Here is a 23,559-nt window from a genome sequence, read left to right on the forward strand (position 1 = left end):
TGAAAATCGTAACAATTTCATATGGTATCTGTTCTTTAATCCGGTTTCGATTATATGATGTCTAATATCTCGAGAACACCATATATTAATCATATTTGATTCCTTCAATATATATTTCCAAATCATAACAAAACATAATAAAACTTATGTCCTTTTGAAGCCTTTGTCAAGAGGAGTCTGGTACTGAACTCGGATTAAAATTTGAACAGACGGATTTTGCGCAAGATTCAAATTTCTAAAAGGAAAAGTTTGAAACTCTCGAATCTTTCATCGGTTCTTTCTTGTAGAAGTTTTGAAGGAAATGAAGATTTTATATATCAAATTGCATGGCACAATACGTGGCTTATCTCTTTGTGCTGCACATCTCGCGCATATGCGCGACCCTCCTCGGCGCATATGCGCATGTCTCGGCGCTTAAACATCACAGCAGCTCGCGCATATGCGCGAATATGCGCGCTTCACGCATATGCACGAGGTTCTCTGCCCATCTTGCGCATATGCGCGGGTCGCATTGCGCATATGCGCGAGACCTTCTGTCCTCGCACATCAAATCTTCTCATGGTAAATCCTATCGGGTCTCGGGTGGCCTTTTCATAATCACATCAATTCAAAATCAATAATTGCAGATTAACAGGATATAAATCTCGGGCATTACAAACCAGCCATTATTCAAATGATTCGGAACACGGTTCACTTTTGTTGAAACGCACTAGATGACCCAAATGTTAGAGTAGGTGCACGTCGAGCCAAGTGTTGGCCGAGTGTTCACAATGAAACTCTATGTATAAACAATCTTTATTTTAATAATATTTCAAATTATTATTTTGGCACATCTTTATCTGTATACCCATGCTAGTTGCATAGATAAAGCTTTTGAATACACAAATAGTAGAAAGAATATGAGATGCTCATATGATGAGCATCATGAAACTCATATTTGGAATACTGTATATTCTAAACAGTTCCTAGTCGATTCAGCCGCCGCTAAGAAGGATATAGGCCGTTCGAGTTCGACACTAGTATCTGCGATGTGAGTACCATGTTTCATTGGTAGGGGACATTGTGATGTCCGAGCATGCAGATAGGTGCTCTTGGTAGAGTGCACTGAACAACCCTCCATAAAGGACTTTCCAAGTGGTTCTCACTTATCGAGTGGAAACATCCTAGTTTATGGTTGTACACCATTAGTCCTTATGACCCGGGACAACATTGAGACTCTATGTGCTAGCATTGCACTTTGACTTGTTTACCGACTTATCAGGTGGCAAGGTTGGGTGTTTTGTCGAAACATATAGGAGTCGATGCATTGTAGTCGGGGATTCACCGCTTACCTTCGGGTATGGATATCCTATGTGTATGTAGTATGAAATCTCTGATCAGAGTATGGTGGTAATTATGAAAGGGGTTTTATATATTACACAATCGATGCAACTACAACATGACACATAGTACCGATTCATTGACAACTCTCGGTAAACCAATGGTTGTCGAATTGGTCGGGATATATGAGTTGAAGGGACCGTAATGTACGCTAACCATAATTGAATGGTTCTTGCAGGCACTATCATATGATACCTAGGGAATCATGTAAGCGATGCTGCTAGGTGATTAACATGATTGGTTGGATACTATCAGACTTGAGTTCTGACGTTCTTGTTATCAAGGAGTTGATAAGTAAGAATGGAGCAATTGGGGTATGCTCATATAAGGACATGTTTAGTCCGAATCACATAGAAATGTGAACCCACGGCTAGTTGTATTAATGAACCATTGAGGGCCACACAAGTACTGGCTTTCTAGATCCCGTTGAGAAGTTAAAATAGTTCAAAGTGTTGAACGGCTTATAAATGAGTTTATAAGCGTAAGAAAAATAGAAGTATGACTTCTATGAGGGAAATGTAACTTTTAATTTGTGGAAGTGTTCCTAAATTAAAAGTTGGCCAAATAAATAATGTATTTGAAAATTGTGATTTTCATAAAAATTATTATGGACTAAATTAAATTAATTCAAGTGTTGAATCAATTTAACACTAGTGGGCCTAGTAGAATCCAAATAATAAAATTAATTCAAGTGTTGAATTAATTAAATTATATTGGGTCTTGTAGAGCCCAATAGTAAAATAATTATGGAACTAGTGACTTGAGTGAATTCAAGTAATGTTTAATTAGTCTCAAATATGTTTGAAATAATTAAAATAAGTCCATGGATTTTTAATTGTTAAAAATCAAATAAATAGCATGCATGAGGAGGTGAAGAGTTGGGAGACAACTTTCTCAATATTCAAGACATGTGTCACACATGCCAACAACAACTTTTTCACTACCAAGACTAGTCTCCCTCCCCTTCATTCCATTCACAATGGCCGAAAATTCACTTCACTTTCTCCCTCATTTTTGTTCTTCAATTGTTGAGGAAACAATACAATTCTCAAAGAAAAATGCTCTAATTTTTCTAGTGCAAAATTAGAGTGGTTCTAGCTAGTTGGTGGTGGGCTTAATATTTGAGCAAGGTGGGCTCAAAGGAAGCTTGAAGATTGTCTTGCCATTCAAGAGCCAAGTTGTTTACATCTTAGTTAGGAGCCATCATCAACCTCAAGAGGTTGATAGGTATAATTTCTTAACACCCTATGTATGACAAATGTGATTTGTATATGTTACATGCTAGTACAAGAGGTGCTCGAATTTTTCTTGTAAAAATCGAAAATTTTGAACTTCCGTTACGCATTCGGGCACCTAAAATCGATCCCTTTCACCAAACACTCACACCACCATCTTCTTAGAAAGTTGCGACACTTTTAAATTTAATGGAGTGTCTGATGATGTTAAATTGCGTTTATTTCCTTTCTCTTTGGGTGACAAAGCTAAATCTTGGTTGAATTGTTTTCCTGTAGGTTCCATCACAACTTGGGAAGATATGACCAAAGCATTCCTCTTGAAATACTTTCCTCCATCAAAAATCATGAAGCTGCGAGCAGACATAACCATCTTCTCTCAATTTGAGCAAGAGTCACTCTACGAGGCTTGGGAGCGCTACAAGGAATTATTACGGCGATGCCCACATCATGAGTTGCCTCTTGGGTTAGTTGTATAAACTTTTTACTATGGTTTAATTTCGTCTAAACGTACCATGGTAGAGGTTGCAGCTTGTGGGAATCTGTTGAGGAAAATTACCAAAGAAGGGTATGAGTTACTGGAGGAGATGGCTGCTAGCAGTTATCACTCTCAATCTGAGAGGAACAATCAAAAGAGGAGTGCAAGAGTTCACCAGGTAACTGACCTTTGTGTTGTCACTTCGCAATTAGAAGCACTTAACAAGAAAATAGACATCATGAATGTAAACGGGACAGCGATGCGCCTGCAAGAGATATTCTGTGATAAATGCGAAGCAGAACATTATGTTAAGGATTGTCAAGACAGTGGTCCTTTCTATGTGCAATAGGAGACACTAGTAAATCAAATGAGGATTCAAAACCGTCCTAGAAATGATCTGTATTCGAACACATAAAATCTTGGATGGAGAAAACATCCCAAATTCTCATGTGGTGGTCAAAATAGCCAGAATCGACCGCAGGGAGGACAACAATATGGTAAGCAACCGATGTATAGAACTGAGCCTAGAGAGGAGAAGTCTAGTTTGGAGCAAATGATGACTAAATTTATCTCATCCATTGAAACTAGACTATAGAATCAGGATACATCGATAAAGGGTTTAGAAAATCAGATAGAAAAGTTAGCTAAGATGATTGCCAGTAGAGATCCGGACACCTTGCCAAGCTACATTGAAACTAATCCAAAAGAGCAAGTGATGACCATAACATTGAGGAATGGAAAGGAACTTGAACAAGAGGGGAAGGAAAAAGAGGAGCCAAGAGAGGGAGCAGCTGACACGTCCATGGGTAAGTCTTCTAACTCTACACCCGCACCCACTACACAATCCAGAATTGTTATCCCTCCACCTTTTCCAGCATCATTGAAAAATGGGAAAATAGATGCGCAATTCGGTAAGCTCCTAGAAGTATTCAAGAAATTGCACATTAATATTCCCTTTGCTGATGCTTTGATGAAAATGCCTAGCTATGATAAATTTCTGAACGACATCTTAGCAAATAAGAGGAAGTTAGAAGATCACATGACTGTAAGCTTAACTGAAAATTGCTCTGCATTGGTACAAAACAAGATCCCCCGAAACTAAAAGATTCAGGGAGTTTTTCTATTACTTGTGTGATTGGTGATGTTATTTTTCATAATGCTTTATGTGATCTTGGTGCAAGTATAAATCTTATGTCTTTATTTGTATTCAGGAAACTCGGATTAGGAGAGCCTAAGCCAACAAGGATGTCCTTGCAACTAGCAGACATATCTGTCAAATATCCGCGAGGAGTCATAGAGGACGTGTTGGTAAAGGTGGACAAATTTATATTTCTTGCAGATTTTGTGGTGCTAGACATGAAGGAGGATATGGTGATGCCTTTAATTCTGGGGAAACCGTTTCTTGCAACTGTCAAGGCTCTGATTGATGTGCAAGAAGGGAAGTTGAGACTAAGAGTGGGGGAGGAAGAAATTACTTTTGATGTCTATAATGCTCTTAAGCACACACGCCACACTGATTACTGTTTTAAAATCGATGCTTTGGATTCACTTGTGAACAATTTTGTGCAGGATGCTGTAAAAGATCCATTAAGAGCCACCCTCATGACTGAATTGAAGGAGGATGAGCTAGATGATAAAAAAATTTGAAATAGTGGCATACTTTAATGCCAATTATCTATGGAGGAAGCCAATGAGGATGATATTGGAGAATTTGGGAGAGCGAAGAGACTTTACCCCTCCGAAGTCAAGCATTGAGGAACCATCGACGCTTGAGCTCAAGCCATTGCCTCCGCACCTAAAGTACGTATATGTAGGTGAGAATAACACTTTACCTGTCATTATTTATGATGTCTTGACAAATTATATTGAGGAAAAACTGCTGTAAGTTCTTAAATAGAACAAAAAGGCGTTCTCCTGGAAGGTGCCAGGCATCAAGGGAATAGGTCCATCTATCTGCATGCACAAAATCCTGATGGAAGAGAAGTATATACCCCTCGTGCAACTTCAGAGACAACTCAATCCAAAGATGCAAGAGGTACTGAAGGCTGAAACTATCAAGCTTCTCGATGCAAGTATTATCTATCATATATTCGATAGTGCTTGGGTAAGTCCTGTTCAGTGTGTGCCGAAGAAATATGGGATTACTTTGATCACTAATGGAAATAATGAACTTATTCCCACTAGGACTGTTATGGGGTGGAGAGTGTGTATTGATTATAGGAAGTTGAAATATGCCACCTGTAAGGACCACTTCTCCCTCCCCTTTATTGATCAGATGTTAGAGACTAGAGGGGCATGAGTTTTACTGTTTTCTAGATGGGTATTCGGGGTATAACCAAATCATTATTGCACCGGAGGACCAAGAGAAAACCACTTTCACTTGTCCTTATGAAATTTTTCTTTTCGACGTATGTCTTTGCTCTTTGTAATGCCCCTGCTACGTTTCAACGATGCATGACTGCTATATTCCATGATATGATCGAAACTTTTCTTGAAATATTTATGGATGACTTTTCTATCTTTGGTGCAACATTTGATGAATGTTTGTAGAATCTGAACACAATATTGAAAAGGTGCGAGGAGACAAACATAGTGCTAAATTGGGAGAAGTGCCATTTCATGGTACAAGAGGGAATTTTGCTTGGGCAAAGATTTCTGAACAAGGGATTGAGGTGCACAAAACTTAAGTGGAAGTCATCAAAAACCTACCAACACCAGCATCTGTGAAGGGAGTTAAGTTTCCTAGGACATGCCGATTTCTACCGGCGTTACATTAGAGATTTTTCTAAAAATTTTAAGCCCCTATCTTCCCTACTCATGAAAGATGTGCCATTTGTTTCAATTGTTATTGTTTGCAGGCATACGAGAACCTAAAGGAGCGCTTGGTGACAGCTCATGTGTTCGTGGCACCGGATTGGGAACTTCCCTTAGAGGTAATGTGCGACGCCAATGATACGGCGGTTGGTGCTATTCTAGGCCAAAGACAGAACAATGTATTTTACACTATATACTATGCGAGTAGGACTTTAGATGAAGCACATTTAAATTATGGAACAACTGAAAAAGAATTATTTTCAGTAGTATTTGCATTTGATAAATTCTATTCATACATTGTTTTGTCGAAAGTTATTGTGTTTACTGACCACTCTGCATTTAAATATTTGCTTGCTAAGAAAGAGGTCAAACCATGATTGCTTAGATGGATTTTAATTCTTCAAGAGTTTGAACTCTAAATAAAAGATAAAAAAGGTGTAGAGAATGTGGTAGCTGATCATTTAGCTAGACTTGAACATGTTAGCGACAAATGTGCAAAGGATAAGGTAGATGATTGGTTTCCTGATGAACAATTGTTCTTGATGAAAAATTGTCCATGGTATGCAGATTATGCAAATTTTCTTGTTACAGGCTCACCCACCAAAGAAAGAAATTCTTCACGGACGTGAAAGAGGAACCTTTCTTTTTCAAAATCTGTGCAGATGCCATGATAAGGAGATGTGTAATGGAGGAAGAGATGTGATCGATTCTTATCCACTGTCATGACCGCGACGTAGGTGGTCATTTTTTATCCACACGAATGGCATCCAAGTTACTCAGATGTGTATTTTATTGGCCAACTCTATTTAAAGATTCACGTTCCTTTTTCCATGAGATGACTTTAAATAATATTATCGATTGCGAAGTCTTTGATGTTTGGGGGATATATTTCATGGGACCGTTTCCAACTTGTTTACAGAAAAATACATTTTGGTTGCGGTTGACTAAGTTTCCAAATGGGTGGAGGAGAAATCATATACAACGAATGATGCTCAAGTGGTGCTGAAATTTTCAAAGAAAAACATTTTCAACAGATTTGGAACACCACAAGCGATCATGAGTGATGGTGGCACCATTTTTGCAATAAAATTTTTGAAATTTTTTTGGGTAAATATGGGGTCACTCATAAAATCTCCACTCCCTATCACCCTCAAACAAGTGGTCAAGTTGAGGTGTCGAATCGCGAGACCAAGAGGATTTTGGAGAAGTTTGTGGGGATAAATCGAAAGGACTGGTCGTTGAGGTTAGATGACGCACTTTGGGCATATAGGACTGCTTTTAAGACACCTATAGGCACGACAACGTATAGGCTACTTTTTGGAAAAGCATGTCATTTACCTGTTGATTTAGAACATAGAGCTTATTGGGCAACAAAAGCGCTAAATCTTGATTTTGCTCTTGTAGATGAACACGGATTGCTCCAGTTGGACCAATTGGAAGAATTCAGAGGTCAAGCCTATGATCTGACGTTGACCTACAAGGAGCATACAAAGCAAGCACACAACAAACACATATTGCCAAGGGAATTCAAATAAGGTGAAGCGGTGCTGCTAAACAACTCCATGTTGTGCCTGTTTCTTGGAAAACTCAAGTCAAGATGGACGGGACCTTACATGATCACCAAAGTGTTCCCCTCGGGAGCCATAACTTTGAGAGATGAAACAAATGAGCCGTTCACAGTCAATGCTCAACGACTGAAGCATTATTTGGGCGGCACAGTGGAGCCCCAAATTGGAGTCGCTTGATTCCAAAACAATTAGAACTGAGAGGAACCTACAGTCTAGCTCTCAAATATAAATTGAGAACTAATTTCTTTCTCTTCATACTCGCTTTTAAAATTTTCTTTTATTTAGTTGAGTTTTTAAACTAGATTTTGGTTGTTTTTATTGTTATATATTGTTTTTATTGTTATATATATATATATATATATGAAAGATAAGTCAGAAGCAGAGGAGTTCGCGCTAGGCGGTACTTCTTGACCACCCCAGTGCGCCTCACTGGCACTTCGTGGACAGAGAGCTTCGCGCTAGGGCGGTATAACTTGATCGCCCCAGCGCGCCAATGAAATTTGTTTTGATAGAGGGTAGGGCGGTATAATTGGACCGCCCCAGTGCGCCGCGTTATAAAGCCGCCCCCTTCTCTTCTTTCTCTCACTATGTGCACACACAAACCCTCCCCTTCGCAATTTTCCTCTGAAATTCATCCCTCACCATCCGTCTCTCCCTCTCAATTTTCAGGTACTTGAGTCCCTAAGTTCCCACGCCATTCACGCAAGCCGGTGACTCCGCTCCCATTTCCTAAGTGGCAAGGCACTTTTCGTGCTTCGTTTATCTCGCCCACCTCCGCATTCAAAAATGGCTCCAAATAAATCTAAGGTAACACATGTATCTTCCTCCTCTTTGTCCGATAATAGAGGTAAATTTGTGAATGAGAAATCCCGAAATCGGTATGAACACGCCAAAGTGCATAGGCGCCTCATTCCGGAACAGGGGTTTGATTTCTCATCTAGAGCATTACATTTTTTGCATGATATTTAGAAACGAGGTTGGGAGTCTTTTTTTGCTACACCCAAGGCCGCGGTGATTCCGATTGTGTGAATTTTATGCCAACGCCGCCGAGCGGACTGATGGAATGGCTATGGTACAGGGTAAGTTAATATCTTTTGACTCAGCCACCCTGAATGAATTGTTGGTTACCCCTGTGGTTGATGAATCTGCTTTAGAGGACTTGATAGCCAACCCGGATTTTGAGTTAATTGTGCAAACTATCTATTACCTGGTGGCTATTTGGAAGACTCCGAGTTATTTTCTTGAAACATATTTATTGTCCAGGCCCACGATGCGGTATGCTTTTATATCCAAGCGGTTGATGTAGGTGTCCCATACCAGTGACATTCAAAAAGACCGAGCCATCCTAGTCTACGCACTGATGGTGGGTATTCCGATTAATGTGGGCTGACTGGTCTTCTCTCAAATCCAGTAGTACATACAAAGCTCTAGAATTGCCCTATTCTTCCCCTATCCACCACACCAGCATACCCGCCCCCGTTCCCATTCCGCTATGCTTACCCTCAGCCGGACAATCAGGAGCCAGGAGTTGCACCGCCCGAGGACGAGGAAAATGAGCAGTGATCAGGGGAGTCTTCGTGTTTTCCTTTTCTTTGCATTCGTTTTATCTACTTCATTTTGAATGCATTCTGTTTAGCATCCATTTTAGTTACTCTGTTCGTTTGTCTACTTGTTTAGTTGTTTTGTTCATTGGGGACATGGCATGTTTCTGTTTGGGGGGTGGGTGTTTAGTTTGGTTATTTTGTGTTTAGGTTGTTTGTTTAGTTCGTCTTTCGTATTGCATTTGTCTCGTGTTATTTGTGTTGTCATTTGAGAAGTGATTTATAGTTGGTGCTAGATTCGTATGTGGTAGCCAATGATGATGTTGAATGGGTCATACATGCGAATGTCCAATGTTGTCACGGCACTAGTTTAGATCACACGAGTGGTTGATGCATGAAAATCTTCATTGGATAATGAAATTTCAGCACAATTTGGCAAAAGAAAATACATGACATAGTGAACTTGGACATTGTTTGTGGGGAATTTGTGATGCACTAGGTGACTTGAACACATCCCTTGACACGAACACTGTCCAGCAGGACGAGGATGAGTTAGGCACATCTCTGCTAGACCAATTCATTGAACCGAGATTATTGATAATAATTTTACTTCGATACTTGTACCCGTATATCTAGCCGTGTCTAACCTTATTGATGTACCCTTGAGATTGGACCAAAGCCACACACCCATATTTCTTGTTCTTATCTGAGGGAGGACAGAAAAATAAGCTGAACGAAAAAAAATTGGTGTCGTTATGTGTCGGGGAGCCAAATAAAAGAATGAAATTTTATTCCTAGGCTAAAAGAATGGAGATGTATGGAGTTTAAGTGTAATGTACCGTACTTTTTACTACTTAAAATTTGCGGAAAAATTAAAAATTTTCTTAAATAAACGTGAAATAATCTGTACGTCTCACGAGTTGTTGCAACAAAAGATTTGAAAGTTGAAGTTTGACAAAAGTATTGAATGTTTGCATAAAAAGTAAAACATGACGATCCTCGGGTTAGCCTCCCGCTCAGCCCAAGCCTGCTCCTCGGTCCCCACCGTCAGTCTCCTCCTAAACATCCTCACCTGCATCGATCAAGTCTAGTGAGTCTAAAGATTCAACACGTATAAACTGGGAATAACGAATAATACATAATAAAGCCACATGCAGCTTAAAAATAGAACATACATACTTGAAATTTGAACTTGAAGCAACCTTGAACATTCATACATATCATAGACGTGCCATAACGTGAAAACTTTCATAAACATGCTTGCATACTTGTGCATACATAAACATACATGAACTTCATTATTTTGCGTAGAGATATATCACTCCATAACATAATCACCTGATCAGACTAAACCACAGTACTGAGATGACAGGGGCGAACCCACTACCACATACATGAGATCTCCGTTCAAGCTTTAACGGGTGGATTGGTCCCCGTTCATGCTTTAACGCTTTCCAATCCTGATCTAAACCTGTCCATGCTTTAACGTGGTGGGTTGATCCACGTTCATGATTTAACGCTTTCCAACCCCATACATACATTGGTCACAAGACATTTAGCATACCTCAAAAACTTGAAAATAATTTCTTGCACGTCGAACATACTTACTTGGCGTTGAGGGATTCGTTGGACTTCAATTTGGGGCCGTTGCTGCACATACTAACATATATTCACATACTTAACTTTCATAGCTTAGACGTATTGATCATGATTAATTGCGAGTTCATTCAACTCCTTAGGATATTCTAAAATTCCCATGACTCGACTTTGTAAATCATTGCACTAAACCATGACATCAAACCTCAAATTAAACATTATTTTTTTCCCAAAATATGAAGTACACGGACCCCGGGTCTGGGTCCGTGTATGAGTCCGTGTGTGTGCGCAAAGAAAGGACCAATCAAAAGGAAGGGACACGGACCCCGTGTCAGGGTCCGTTAAAGGGTCCGTGCAGACTCGGTTGATTGACACTTCGAAGGAAAGCAAAGGCACGGACCCCGTGCCCTGGTCCGTGTGGGGGTCCGTGTTGGCACGCAGAAATGGCATCAAGGAGAAAACAAAGGCAAGGACCCCGTGCCAGGGTCCGTCCGCGAGTCCGTGTACCTGCGCTAATCGGAAACCAACGAGAATTCAATACATGAGGTGCTTATCACTTTAGACTTGATTATATGCACCATGAACCGACACCCCGAGACCCATCCTAGCATGCCATAACACCAATTCCAAATTCGTACAACACCCAAAGCAACGATGTTCACCCTACGACACATACAATTCAAATAACGTGATAATTGACACCGAAACGTTTCCTACGACTTCTAGTGTGCTCGATTGCCTATTGAAACTCAACGACATGTCAAATAGCAACCCAACATCATACTAAGCATACCTAGATGCAGACACGATCACCCGTCGATCCCCAACGAAGCCTGCAACAAGTAAACTTCAAGAACGCGTCAATACAAAATTTTCTGAAAAACGAAGTTTGAGCAGTCTCACGAAAAACATCATAACTCACTCAATTTTCATCCAAAAATTTCTAATTACTGTCAAATCGAAGGTATCGAAAAGTTATACAATTTTTGTGTTGAAAGTTTTCTCAAAAAGGCGACCAAAAAAACGCAGCATTTAAAAGACAGCAAAAATCGAAAATCTAGATCTAAAATGGTTTAAAAAACGTTCTAAACATAATGGCTCAAACTTCTACGCATAACACATGTATTTTTACACTTAAATGACAACACATGTGTAATATGATGAGATCGATGCAGTAATAACAGAATATACGTGTCATTGATGATTAGAAATACCGTAACGACGATACCGAAGCGAAAACAGAGTTAGGGGCGATCCGGGACGATTGTCGCACTAAAATCTTGCAACGAAATTAAAGAAAAGCTGCTGGAAATTTTGTAGGAGAGGGGCGGCTGATACACTTACCAAGAACCCTAAGTTTTGTCTCTCAAAAATCTGAAAAAAAAAGAAGTGAAAAATGTGTGTGTTGTGTGCCGTGAAGTTGTGTGTGTTAGTGTGTGTGTTTACTAAAATTAAGGTTAAATAATTTAGCTAATTTACCTAATTAACAAAGAAATTAAAGGCTAACTAAATGCCACTTAAATGATAATTAAAAATGCTAACTCACTATAAATTTTAAATAACATCTTCTAATTTATAATAAAATGCACAGATGCCATGACTTTAAAAGCTTAAAATCACAAAATCACCTAATAATTAAATTAGGCCTTTAAAATTTTAAAATTTAATTAAACACTTTTAAAATGCCCCACTTAAAATAAAATATCACGCTTAAAAATTGCCAAACTCGTCACCGGTCTCTTTTCCTCGATTCCGCCTCGAATAATCGCCTGAAACATGAAACTTGAAAAACATTTTAACGTTCATCACATAAACACTAAAATAATGCAATTTAAATAAATCATGCATCCCAAAAATCATTTTAAACTTAAATAAAATATTTAACAATTTAATTAATGCATGAGTTATACGTGTACTAAATTTGGGCACTACAGTTCCTCCCCCACTTATAAAAATTTCGTCCTCGAAATTAAGTCTTACAAAACAACTTTGGATAGCGAGTTCTCATATCTACCTCTGACTCCCAAGTGGCCTCTTAGCCACCGGACTTTGACTAGCTTAGTCACTTTGTTTCGAAGTCTCCGCTCCTGCCTGTCTAGGATCTAGACGGGTCTTTCCTCATATGACAGGTCCGGAGCAAGCTGCAGTGGCTCATAACTCAACACGTGCGATGGATTAGCTAGATACTTCCTCAGCATCGAGACGTGGAACACATTGTGTACCCCGGCTAGATTCGGCGGAAGGGCAATGCGATAGGCTAGTGTCCCAACTCTGTCAAGAATCTCAAACGGCCCGATAAACCTCGGACTCAGTTTGCATCTTTTCCCGAATCTCATGACACCCTTCATAGGTGCTATCTTGACAAAAACGTGATTGCCTACGGCAAACTCGAGGTCTCTTCTCCTCTTATCGGCATAGCTCTTTTGACGACTCTGGGCGGTCTTCATTCTATCTCGAATCTTGACCACCACATCTGCAGTCTGCTGAAAAATCTCTGAACCAAGTTCTGCTCTCTCACCGACTTCATCCCAATGAATTGGTGATCTGCACTTCCTTCCAACAATGCCTCATAGGGAGCCATACCTATCGATGATTGGAAATTGTTGTTATAGGTAAACTCCACTAGAGGTAAATTTGATTCCCAAGTCCTCTGGAAATCGATCATACAGGCTCGCAATAAATCCTTTGAAATCTGAATCACTCGCTCAGATTGGCCATCTGTCTGCGGGTGAAAAGCTGTGCTGAAAAGCAACTTCGTCCCCATGGCTGCATGTAGGCTCTTCTAGAAGGACGATGTAAATCTCGGGTCCCTCTCGGACACAATAGAAACTGGGATCCCATGCAATCGAACTATCTCCTTGATATAAAGCTCCGCGTACTGCGTCATGGAGAAGGTCGTCTTCACTGGCAAGAAGTGCGCTGACTTAGTGAGTCGGTCCACTATAACCCAAATAGAATTCGATCCTCTGACTGACCTCGGTAAACCAACCACAAAGTCCATTGTAATATTCTCCCGTTTACACTCTAGGATGGGGAGTGACTTAATCAATCTTGCTGGCCTCTGATGTTCTGCCTTCACCTGCTGACAAGTGAGGCATTCATACACAAATCTGAGGATGTCTCATTTCATCCCTGGCCACCAATACAAAATCTGCAGGTCTTTGTACATCTTGGTACCTCCTGGGTGAATGGAATACGGAGATGCGTGTGCCTCTGAAAGAATATCCTCTTTGATCGAATCAACGCTAGGCACCCACATTCTGTCTCTGTATCTCACAATACCATCTGACACTGTGTAGAGAACACTGCCCTTAGCTTCATCCTTCAGTCTCCATTTCTGTAATTGCTCATCTGAAGACAGACCTGCACGAATACGGTCTAGCAGAGAAGATTGGACTGTCATATTACACAGCCTCGGAGCTCTGCCCTTGCGGTAAACTTCTAAATCAAACCTCTGAATCTCAGACTGAAGAGGTTTTTGTGCTGACAACTGTGCTACAACTGCCACTTTCCTGCTCAACGCGTCTGCGACAACATTAGCCTTTCCCGGATGGTAGCTAATCTCGCAGTCGTAGTCCTTCACCAACTCTAACCACCGTCTCTGTCTCATGTTCAGTTCCTTCTGCGTGAAGAAATATTTGAAACTTTTGTGATCAGTGAATATCTGACACTTCTCGCCATACAAGTAGTGTCTCCAAATCTTCAATGCAAAGACAACCGTGGCTCACTCAAGATCGTGAGTCGGTTAGTTCTTCTCGTGCACCTTAAACTGCCTGGACGCATAAGCTATCACCCGACCATGCTGCATCAATACCGCGCGTAACCCGAGCTTAGATGCATCGGTGTATAACACAAAATCCCCTTGCCTTGTTGGCATGGCTAACACTGGCTCTGAAATAAGGGCTTGCTTCAACGTGTCAAATCTCTTATGACATTCATCACTTTACACAAACTTAGCATTCTTTTTGGTCAGTGAAGTGAGTGGCACTGCTATGGACGAAAACCCCTGAATGAACTTACGGTAGTAACCGGCTAAACCCAGAAAACTGCGGATTTCCGATGCATTCTTCCGTTCAACCCAATCCTTAACTGCCGCTACCTTGGCTCGATCCACCTCAATTCCACTGCTAGAAATAATATGACCCAAAAACACTACCTTCTCCACCCAAAACTCACACTTACTGAACTTCGCAAACAACTTACGACCCTGCAAAACCTGCAACACTGTCCTCAAATGCTGGCTATGCCCCTCATGGCACTTTGAGTAAATGAGAATATCGTCAATGAATACTATGACAAACTGATCGAGGTAAGGCTGAAATACTCGGTTCATGAGGTCCATGAAAATAGCTGGGGCGTTATTCAGTCCGAATGGCATTACTAAGAACTCGTAATGCCCATATCTGGTTCTGAAGGCTGTTTTGTGCACATCTGCATCTTTCACCTTCAGCTGGTGATAACCTGATTGAAGATCTACTTAGAGAACACTGTAGCTCTCTGCAACTGATCAAACAAGTCTTCGATCCTAGGAAGTGGGTACTTTTCTTTATCGTTACGTTGTTCAACTCTCGGTAATCGATGCACAACCACGTACTCCCATACTTCTTCTTCACAAAGAGCACTGGTGTGCCCCACGGCGAGAAACTGGGGCGGAAGAATTCCTTGTCAAGAAGCTCCTGAATCTGCTATTTGAGTTCTAACATCTCAGCTGGGGCTAATCGGTATGGTACTTTAGAGATTGGCACTGTGCCTGGCATAAGATCGATTGCGAACTCTACCTCTCTCTGGTGGTAGACCTGTGACGTCGTCAGGAAAGACGTCTGGGAAGTCTCTGACTACTGGTACGTCTGATATAGACGGAGCGTGTGCTTCAGGTGCTGAAATGATGCTGGCCACGAAGGCCTGACACCCCTTAGAAATAAGTTTCCGTGCCTGCATGCAAGAGATCATGCGAGGGAAACTTCTCCACCTGTCTGGCTCAAATAGGAACTGCTCCAGTACTATCGGTCTGACCAACACTGATCTCTTATGAAGCTCTGGTGCTTGTTCTCTTTGGGAATGTCTTTCTCAGGTATCTCCTTCCGTCTTGCCTTCTCCATTTCCCTTCATTAAGTCACATATAGGTAAAGGATTCATGCTCATACCAAAAAATAATTATATTTTGGTAATAAAAACTTGAATAGATTTTACAAAAATAAGAAGATCGTCATGTTACTAAGAACACTCCTCATCAAGGAATTATTGATAATTTTAATCATCATATCACCAAACGAAACAAATAACATAAAACCATTTGGACGGCCTTATCAAACCAAAGCATCCAAGCCCGTATTTCATAAGCTATCTTCTGTGCAAAAAAATTATGCAGTAGACAAAGCGCATCGATTGCCTAATATTAGCAATAGATGGAATCATCCAGAGAACCATAACCTAAAAAAAGTCGCAAATATAGTGAAACATAACGAAAGTGAAAGGAAAACAACGAAAAACTAATCATCTTCGATGAAAAAAAAAGCAATAATTTTTAAAGGAGCATACTTGGCGGCTGCGGTAGACTCTTCTTGAAGCCAGTTACGGATGTGACGGACGTTGCAGCGGAAGATAGAAGCTGACTTTTTTATGTCACTCCTCATCAGCAAAATCACGGCGCTTACTCCGGCCACCGTCAATAGGAAATTTGTTAACGCCATTTCATAGGAACAGGTAATTGTTCCTAAAGCTATTGGAAGCTTGAAATTGTCTTTTTGAGTGACTGTGAGGGTTTTGGAGAAGAAGCAGCTTTGGCAGGGCCACGATCCGATTGAATTTGAGCCCAACTAAAGAGAATGGAAGCTTGAAATTGTCTTTTGGTGTGACTGCGAGGGTTTTGAGAAGAAGCAACTTTGGAAGGGCAACGATCCGATTGAATTTGAGCCCAACTAGAGAGAATTAAATAAATTATTATTACAGTTACGATGGGTTAATATTTTTTACTAGTAAATTATGCACATAAGTTTTGTGTATAAAATTATAATTGTAATTAATATGAGATTTTTTATTTATTTTATTTCATGTTTAATTTCATGTTTAGTTTGATAATAATTAATAGAAATTAGTTAGGGATCATAATGCAATTTTAGAGAGGTATATTGATAATAAGTTGTGTCTTGCAACCTATTTTCTCGAGAGCGAGCAAAAGGTTAGTATGGTAGGGGGTTGATAGAGGTCATATTTACGTATTTTAGTGCATCGTGCGAGTCTTAGTTTGCATCGTTTTGGTTGTATGAAGTCTAAATTTTTTTCATTTCATCTTAAGTTATTGCATTTTATCATCGCTCACCGAGTTGTATGAATGTGCAGGAAAAACGAGGAAAAATGACGGAAAAGGAGAAAATTCAACTCTGAGGACAGACCACTTAGCGCTGGGGAGGTAATACTTGATCACCCTAGCGCATGCAGAAGCCAAAAAGACGTTGAGCAGAAGGCCTCGTGCTAGGGCGGTAATTCTTGACCGCCCCAGCGCGAGCAAAGAAAAATTAAAGAGGCCGAGCAGAAGACCTCGCACTAGGGCGGTAAAACTTGACCCCCACCCACCCTGCGCGCGAGAGGCATCTGAAGCAAGCAACATTGCAGAAGACCTCACGATAGGGCGGTAAAACATGACTGCCCCGGCGCCAGTAAATAATCTTAATTGGCTTGTATTCAACTTGGAAGGTGTATGGCTGTACAAAAGAACCCTAGAGGACAAAAAGATACATTATTCAGCAGCCACCAAGGTTTTGAAGAGAGAGAAAGGCTTGGAGAAAGCTGGGAGTTGAAGATTACAAGATTTTCGGGCAACATTCTTCGTGTTTTCGTCACGTCTAGTATTTCTAATTTAATTTCTCTTGTTTAAATATTATTTTGCTTAGTTTGATCATGAATTCTAGTAGCTAATTTACATTATTTGTTGGAATTTAAGGGGATTCTACCATGAAACCGAGTATAGTTAATCCATCTATCGACTTTTGATTTATTCTTGATTGTGTTATTATTTTTGTTGTGTTGTTGAAGCGTAGATAACTTTAATAACGATATCATGTTGCGAATGAGTTCGAGAGAATAACTCGTGATAGGAACGAGTAGCATAATCCGTGGATTTACAATTTACATAGAAATACGAAATCGGATACACGTCGATAGTCATAGTCCAGTAGGTCGAAAGCTAGGGGATTTCATAGAACGACATTCAATTCACCCTTGATAAATAATTAATGAGATCTAATTACTTCACTGAGTTGAATTAGTTTGGCATAGCTCGAGAGGGCGTGTTCAATTGGATAGGAAATCCCGTCGAAAGCATAGATCATTGTTGAGCGCATTAAGTAGATTAGCGAGGGGTAGGTGAACCGAGATTCCCAACAAATTCATTTCTCATTGAACTTTAGTCAATCATTCTAGCTTATTTATTTAATCATTTAATCCTTGAACCATTTCATTGAGTTTTTATTTAATCATTATAGTAGTAAACAACATCCAAATTATCGTTGCTAAAGATTTTAATAATTGATAATAACAATTGCGAAATAAAGTCCCTAGAGGAACATACTCGTACTCTCGTACACTATATTATTACTTGACATCGTGCATTTGCGATTATTTCGAGCCTGAATATTATTAATTTTTACTAAGGATTTTACAATGCAAGATTTGCTCGATCATTCAACAAGGACAATATTTCATCCGATACAACAGAGTCAAAACCAGATACAACACACGATGAGAAGCTTGGGGACAAGAATAAATATTCACCGTTTCTAAAGAACACAAGCAGTACAAAAAACAAAATTTAAAGGACAAAATTTTCATTTTAAACACAAAGTCGAGTTGACATACTTGATGATGGCTTTAGGTGGAGAAAGTATGGACAAAAAAGAGTCAAAAACAACAAATTTCCCAGGTATGTCACATAACGTATTTCAGTAATTTTTCAGGACAAATTATGCACGATTTTAGCATAGGTGTTTAAAGGTTACAACTATGTTATGCTGCACGCTGGAGCTACTATAGATGTACTCACAAAGGATACAATGTGAATAAGAAAGTACAGAGGCTATGACAGATGAGGGCATTGTCGTCACAAGCTATGAAGGACTTCACCAGCATCCAGTTCAAAAGCATGATGACGATTTTGAACAAATTCTCAATAAGATGCACATTTATCCTCCTCGCTGATCCCAATTCGCAACCCTTTTAGTTATACCATCTAGCAAGATATGTACTCACATTAATGTACACTCATATATAATGTAACGTACCGTACTTTTAAACTACTTAAAATTTGCGGAAAAATAAAAATTTTCTTAGATAAATAATAAACCTTCAAATTGTGTTAAAAATAATATGCTCCTCTAAAAATATTTGAAATAAAACAATTGAAAACAAAGTTCGTAAAAAGGTAATCGTTTAAACATTGTAAACAATAGCGTGAAAATTAGAGCATATGAAACATGCAAAAATTTCTAAAAAACATAGGCGGTCCTCGGGTTTAGCCTCCGCACAGTCCGAGCTGGCTCATTGGTTCCCACCTCTCGTCTCCTCATACTCGTCCTCACCTGCATCGATGAAGTCTAGTGAGTCTAAAGACTCAACATATATAAAATAGGGATAACAAGTAATACATAATAAAAGTGCATGAATTTTTGAAGTAGAGCATCCATACTTAGACTTGAAAGTATTTGCATAAACATAGATGTGCCATCATATCGTAAAACTTTTCATAAACATACTTGCATCATACATTCTTGGACATACATAACATCATCATTTTGCGTAGAAATATGTTTCAAAGCAAGTGATACATACATAAATTCGCCTGATCAGACTAAACTACAGTACTGGGCTAGCAGAGATGTCAACTACCAGATACATGAGATCCTCGGTCATGCTTTACCGGGTGGATTGGTCCCTGGTCATCCTTTACCGTTTTCCAATTCTGATCTTAACATGGTCATGATTTACCGGGGTGGAGTGGTCACCGGCCACATTCACGGGCTTCCAAACCTGTTCATAATTGGTCACAAGACATCAAAACATTTTTTTTGCACGTCGAACATACTTACATGGCGTTGAGGGATTCGTTGGATCTTGTTTGGGTCTATTGATGCACATGCGTACTAGTACATTATTCCAACAACTTAAAATTTCATAACTTTACAGTATTAGACAAACTCACCACCGAAGTAGTTAAACAACTTATGACCTTTTAGACCCCTAGGGACTTGACCACTTTTAGTCGACATGCTAACCCATGACTCGAACCCCGAAGCAAGCCTTGATATGGAGTAAGAAATTTCCCAAGCAAAGGAAGAGACGGACCTCGCTTAAACCATAGTTCAACGTTCCCCAATCAAACTTCATAACATCTAATCTAACCCTCACTATGCTAGGACATAACAGCGTAATATTACCCAAAGGAAGCAATAGCACCTAAAATCAAAGCCCGAAAAATACCAGAACCAGCACCTACGCGCTGAGGGGCATCACTGCAGCGCCTGTCTAGCGCCGTGGCACCACCCTATAGCGCCGTGGCACTACCTATAGCGCCGTGGCACTGCACCATTTGAAGTTGCTCCTAGCATAGCGTTGCGGCTCTAACCCTGGGCGAACTCCACCAAAATCTGCACACAAGATTTCCTATGACTTCTAATGCATCCTCACCCTTACTAACCCGAAACGAGACACCAAAACTCATATGATCACCCCACTTGACACACCTAAATGCAGGAATGACCAATCAAAAATTCCCAACGAAGTCTACAACAAAATAAACTCAAGAAAACATGAGGGACATTTTTCAAAATGTAGAAGCTTGAGCAGTCAAACGAAAATGAACATAACTCACTCGTTTTTTGCCAAAAATTACGAATTTACTGTCAAATCGAACGTATCAAAAAGTACTACGTTTTATATGTTGAAAGTTTTTCCAAAAAATCAACCGAAATTGCACAGTAATAAAAATAACAGTAAACTTGGTTTTTAAGATCTAAAAATCGTTTCAAAATCATTTCAACTATTTTTGCTCGAACGTTGCACAAAATACATGAACTTTCTCATACAATTAACATCAAAACAATTACTATGACGAGATCGATGCAAAAATGAAAGGATATACACGCTTTTGATGAATATACTCACGAAATGACGATACCAAAGCGGAAAGATGTGAGGGTTGATCCGAGACGAATTGCGGCACGATTTCTTAAAGAAAAATGGACGATAATTGTTGAAATTTTTGAAGAGGAAGGTGGTTGCTAGAGAGGGTAACAAGAACCCTAGTTTCTTCAAAAGAAATGAAATGGAAGCCAAAGGGATTTGGGTGTGTGTGTGTGCGCGTGTAATTGTGTGTGCGTGTGTGAGTTTGTGTGTGCGTGTGTTTTGTGGTTAATAAGGGGAAAAATGCTTAATTAACTAATTTACAAACTAATTAAAAGTTAATCCACACAAACTTTTACAAAAATCCCCGAATAAAAATAAAATACACAATTAATAAACTTTAAAAGTTTAAAATCTTAAAATCTCCAAATAAATAAACTAGGCTTTAAAAATGCTAAAAACTTAATAAATCAATTAAAATGACACTTTCTCGACTTGAAATAAAATACCACATTTTACAAATCGCCCAAATCGTCGCCAGTATCCCGCATCAAATAATCTCCTAAAACATGAAGCTCAAGAAAATATTTTAACGTGCATCACATAACATAAATAATTAAAATAATGCAGATTCATAAATCATGCATCGCTAAAATCATTTTAAGATTAAATAAATAGTTTAACAATTTAAATAAATGCATGAGTTTTACGTGTATTGAGTTTGGGCTCTACACATAAGTACACATCTTTAATAATTTCATGTAGCCCAAGTTACTCATAGTTGGGACACTAGTAAAAAATGTGATTAATCGTCGTATATTCCGCCAACAATATATCATCTTAGTTCAGGTTTATGTTACAACATTCAAATTTGTAATATGTACGATTCATGAAATGAACATGAATTGTAGCACCACTGCAAGTGAGGATTTGATCAATCTTTTTGTTGAAGTAGAGACCCAAATGAGCTTTTTATATTTAACTGTTTTCCTCAGCTGAATGATCCAGTTTAAACAAATGCATCAACAATAATTTAGAACATCATAACAAGAGAAAAAAAATTATGACAATTTATCACATAACGACTCGAGGGTTCTAACATCAGCTGATCAGGGGAAGAGGCACCATGCCTTTGATGATTCAAAAGTCAGCATAACAGTTAGACAAACATGGATCACTTGTAGATCGTACACCAACACTTATTTCATTTCATAAATAATGTCCATTTTTTGAAACGGGACAAGAAGTAACTGAGTAGCCTATAAATCACAACAAAGATGCTATCCCAGACACCAAAACACAACCTGCATCACTCAGATTTTATACATGACAATCATTGTTATTTGTTAGCATCAATCATTCTAAGGGGAGTATGTGTCTATCATCAAACCACCATTGATTCACTATGACTAACATAAGAAGCAAGTTTGCATGATAATTCCGCTAATCAACTACTGTACACCAAATTATTAAGGAAAAAAGTAAGTAATAACTCTGAATATTCAGAATTCCATCTTCAAAATACATTATAAGCAGTAGATACATGTGTTAGAGTAGATGCCCTGCAAGCCAACGGTTGGCTAGGGAATTTATTGACTCAAGTGAAATAAATTATCTTTATTTTAATATAATTTAACTTTTTAATGGTTTCGTTATACTTTATATGTATACCCATGCAATCAGCATAAATAAAGTCGTTGATTATACTTTAATACAAATGAATCGTAATTCGATGTTGGAACTCATTTGTAAACACTGTATAATCTAAATTCGTTCCTAGTCGATTCAGCCGCCTAAAACATGGATAAAGGTCTCTTGAGCTCGAGACTAGCATCTGTGATATTGTGTACTATGTTTCTTGGTAAGGGCATGGAGATGTCCAAACATGCAGATGGGTAGTCATATGATGATTATAACGAACAACCCTCCCTCGGACTTTCCAAGTGGTTATCATTCATCGAGAGGATAAGTCCGTGGTTATGACTGTACACCATTAGTCCTTACGACCCGGGACAACACTGAGGCTCTATATGCTAGGACTGTGCTTTGACTCGTTTACCGGCTCCAGGAGAGTCATCAGGTGGCGAGGTTGGGTATAGTTACGACACATATAGGAGCCAGTGCATTGTGGTCGGGGATTCACCGCTCACCTGCGGGTGTGGATATCCTAAATGATCTGATGAAATAATAGTGCATGGAATCTCTGGCCAGAGTACGAGATGTACGTTAGAGAAAGAGTTCTCGAATAGTACACGCGATGCCACTATTATAGTTATCACTTAGTTATCGAATTAATATGCAACCCTCGATGAACCAATGGTTGCAGATTCGATCGGGATATATGAGATGAAGGGACCGTATTGTACGTTAATCATAATGGACTGGTTCTTGCAGGCACTATCAGTGATACCTAGGGAGTCATGGGGCGATGCTAACTAGACGCTCTTACCATGATTCTATGGGTTTAATCAGAAATGAGTTCTGACATTCTCGATCAAGGTGTTGATGAAAAGAATGGGGCTAATTAGGGTAAGCTCGAATAAAGGATTATGTCCTGAATCACAAAGAGTTGTGAACCCACAGCTAGCTGTATCCCTGAACCATTGAGGGTCACACAATCACTGGTTTACTTGTTCCCGTTGAGATAATAAATTCAATGAGTTGAATTTATAAGAAATAAGTTTGATATGATCAATCGATAAGCTTATAAATAAAGTTTATGAAAGCTTATAGAAATTTTGAGAGCATGACTGTTAAGACAGTCCAAGGAGTACACATGTCTTATTTAGACATTGGTGATCTCGAAATTAAAGTGTGCATCATAATAACATATAAGT

At 39.3% G+C, this 23,559-nt stretch overlaps 1 protein-coding gene and 1 long non-coding RNA gene across 2 annotated transcripts; both read left to right on the top strand.

The window, feature by feature from the left end:
• Nucleotides 1-3,739: 3,739 nt before the first annotated feature.
• Nucleotides 3,740-4,737, top strand: LOC140835783 (uncharacterized). Its single transcript, XM_073201190.1, has 2 exons — nucleotides 3,740-4,116; nucleotides 4,302-4,737. The coding sequence occupies exons 1-2, from the start codon at nucleotides 3,740-3,742 to the stop codon at nucleotides 4,735-4,737; spliced, it is 813 nt and encodes a 270-aa protein (XP_073057291.1).
• Nucleotides 4,738-18,294: 13,557 nt separating this feature from the next.
• Nucleotides 18,295-21,660, top strand: LOC140837301 (uncharacterized). The gene is made up of 2 exons (XR_012119284.1): nucleotides 18,295-18,876; nucleotides 21,462-21,660. It is a non-coding gene; the product is annotated as an uncharacterized lncRNA (long non-coding RNA).
• Nucleotides 21,661-23,559: the final 1,899 nt, after the last annotated feature.

Source organism: Primulina eburnea, chromosome 7 (assembly GCF_022965805.1).
Source record: "Primulina eburnea isolate SZY01 chromosome 7, ASM2296580v1, whole genome shotgun sequence".
Lineage (NCBI taxonomy): Eukaryota > Viridiplantae > Streptophyta > Magnoliopsida > Lamiales > Gesneriaceae > Primulina > Primulina eburnea.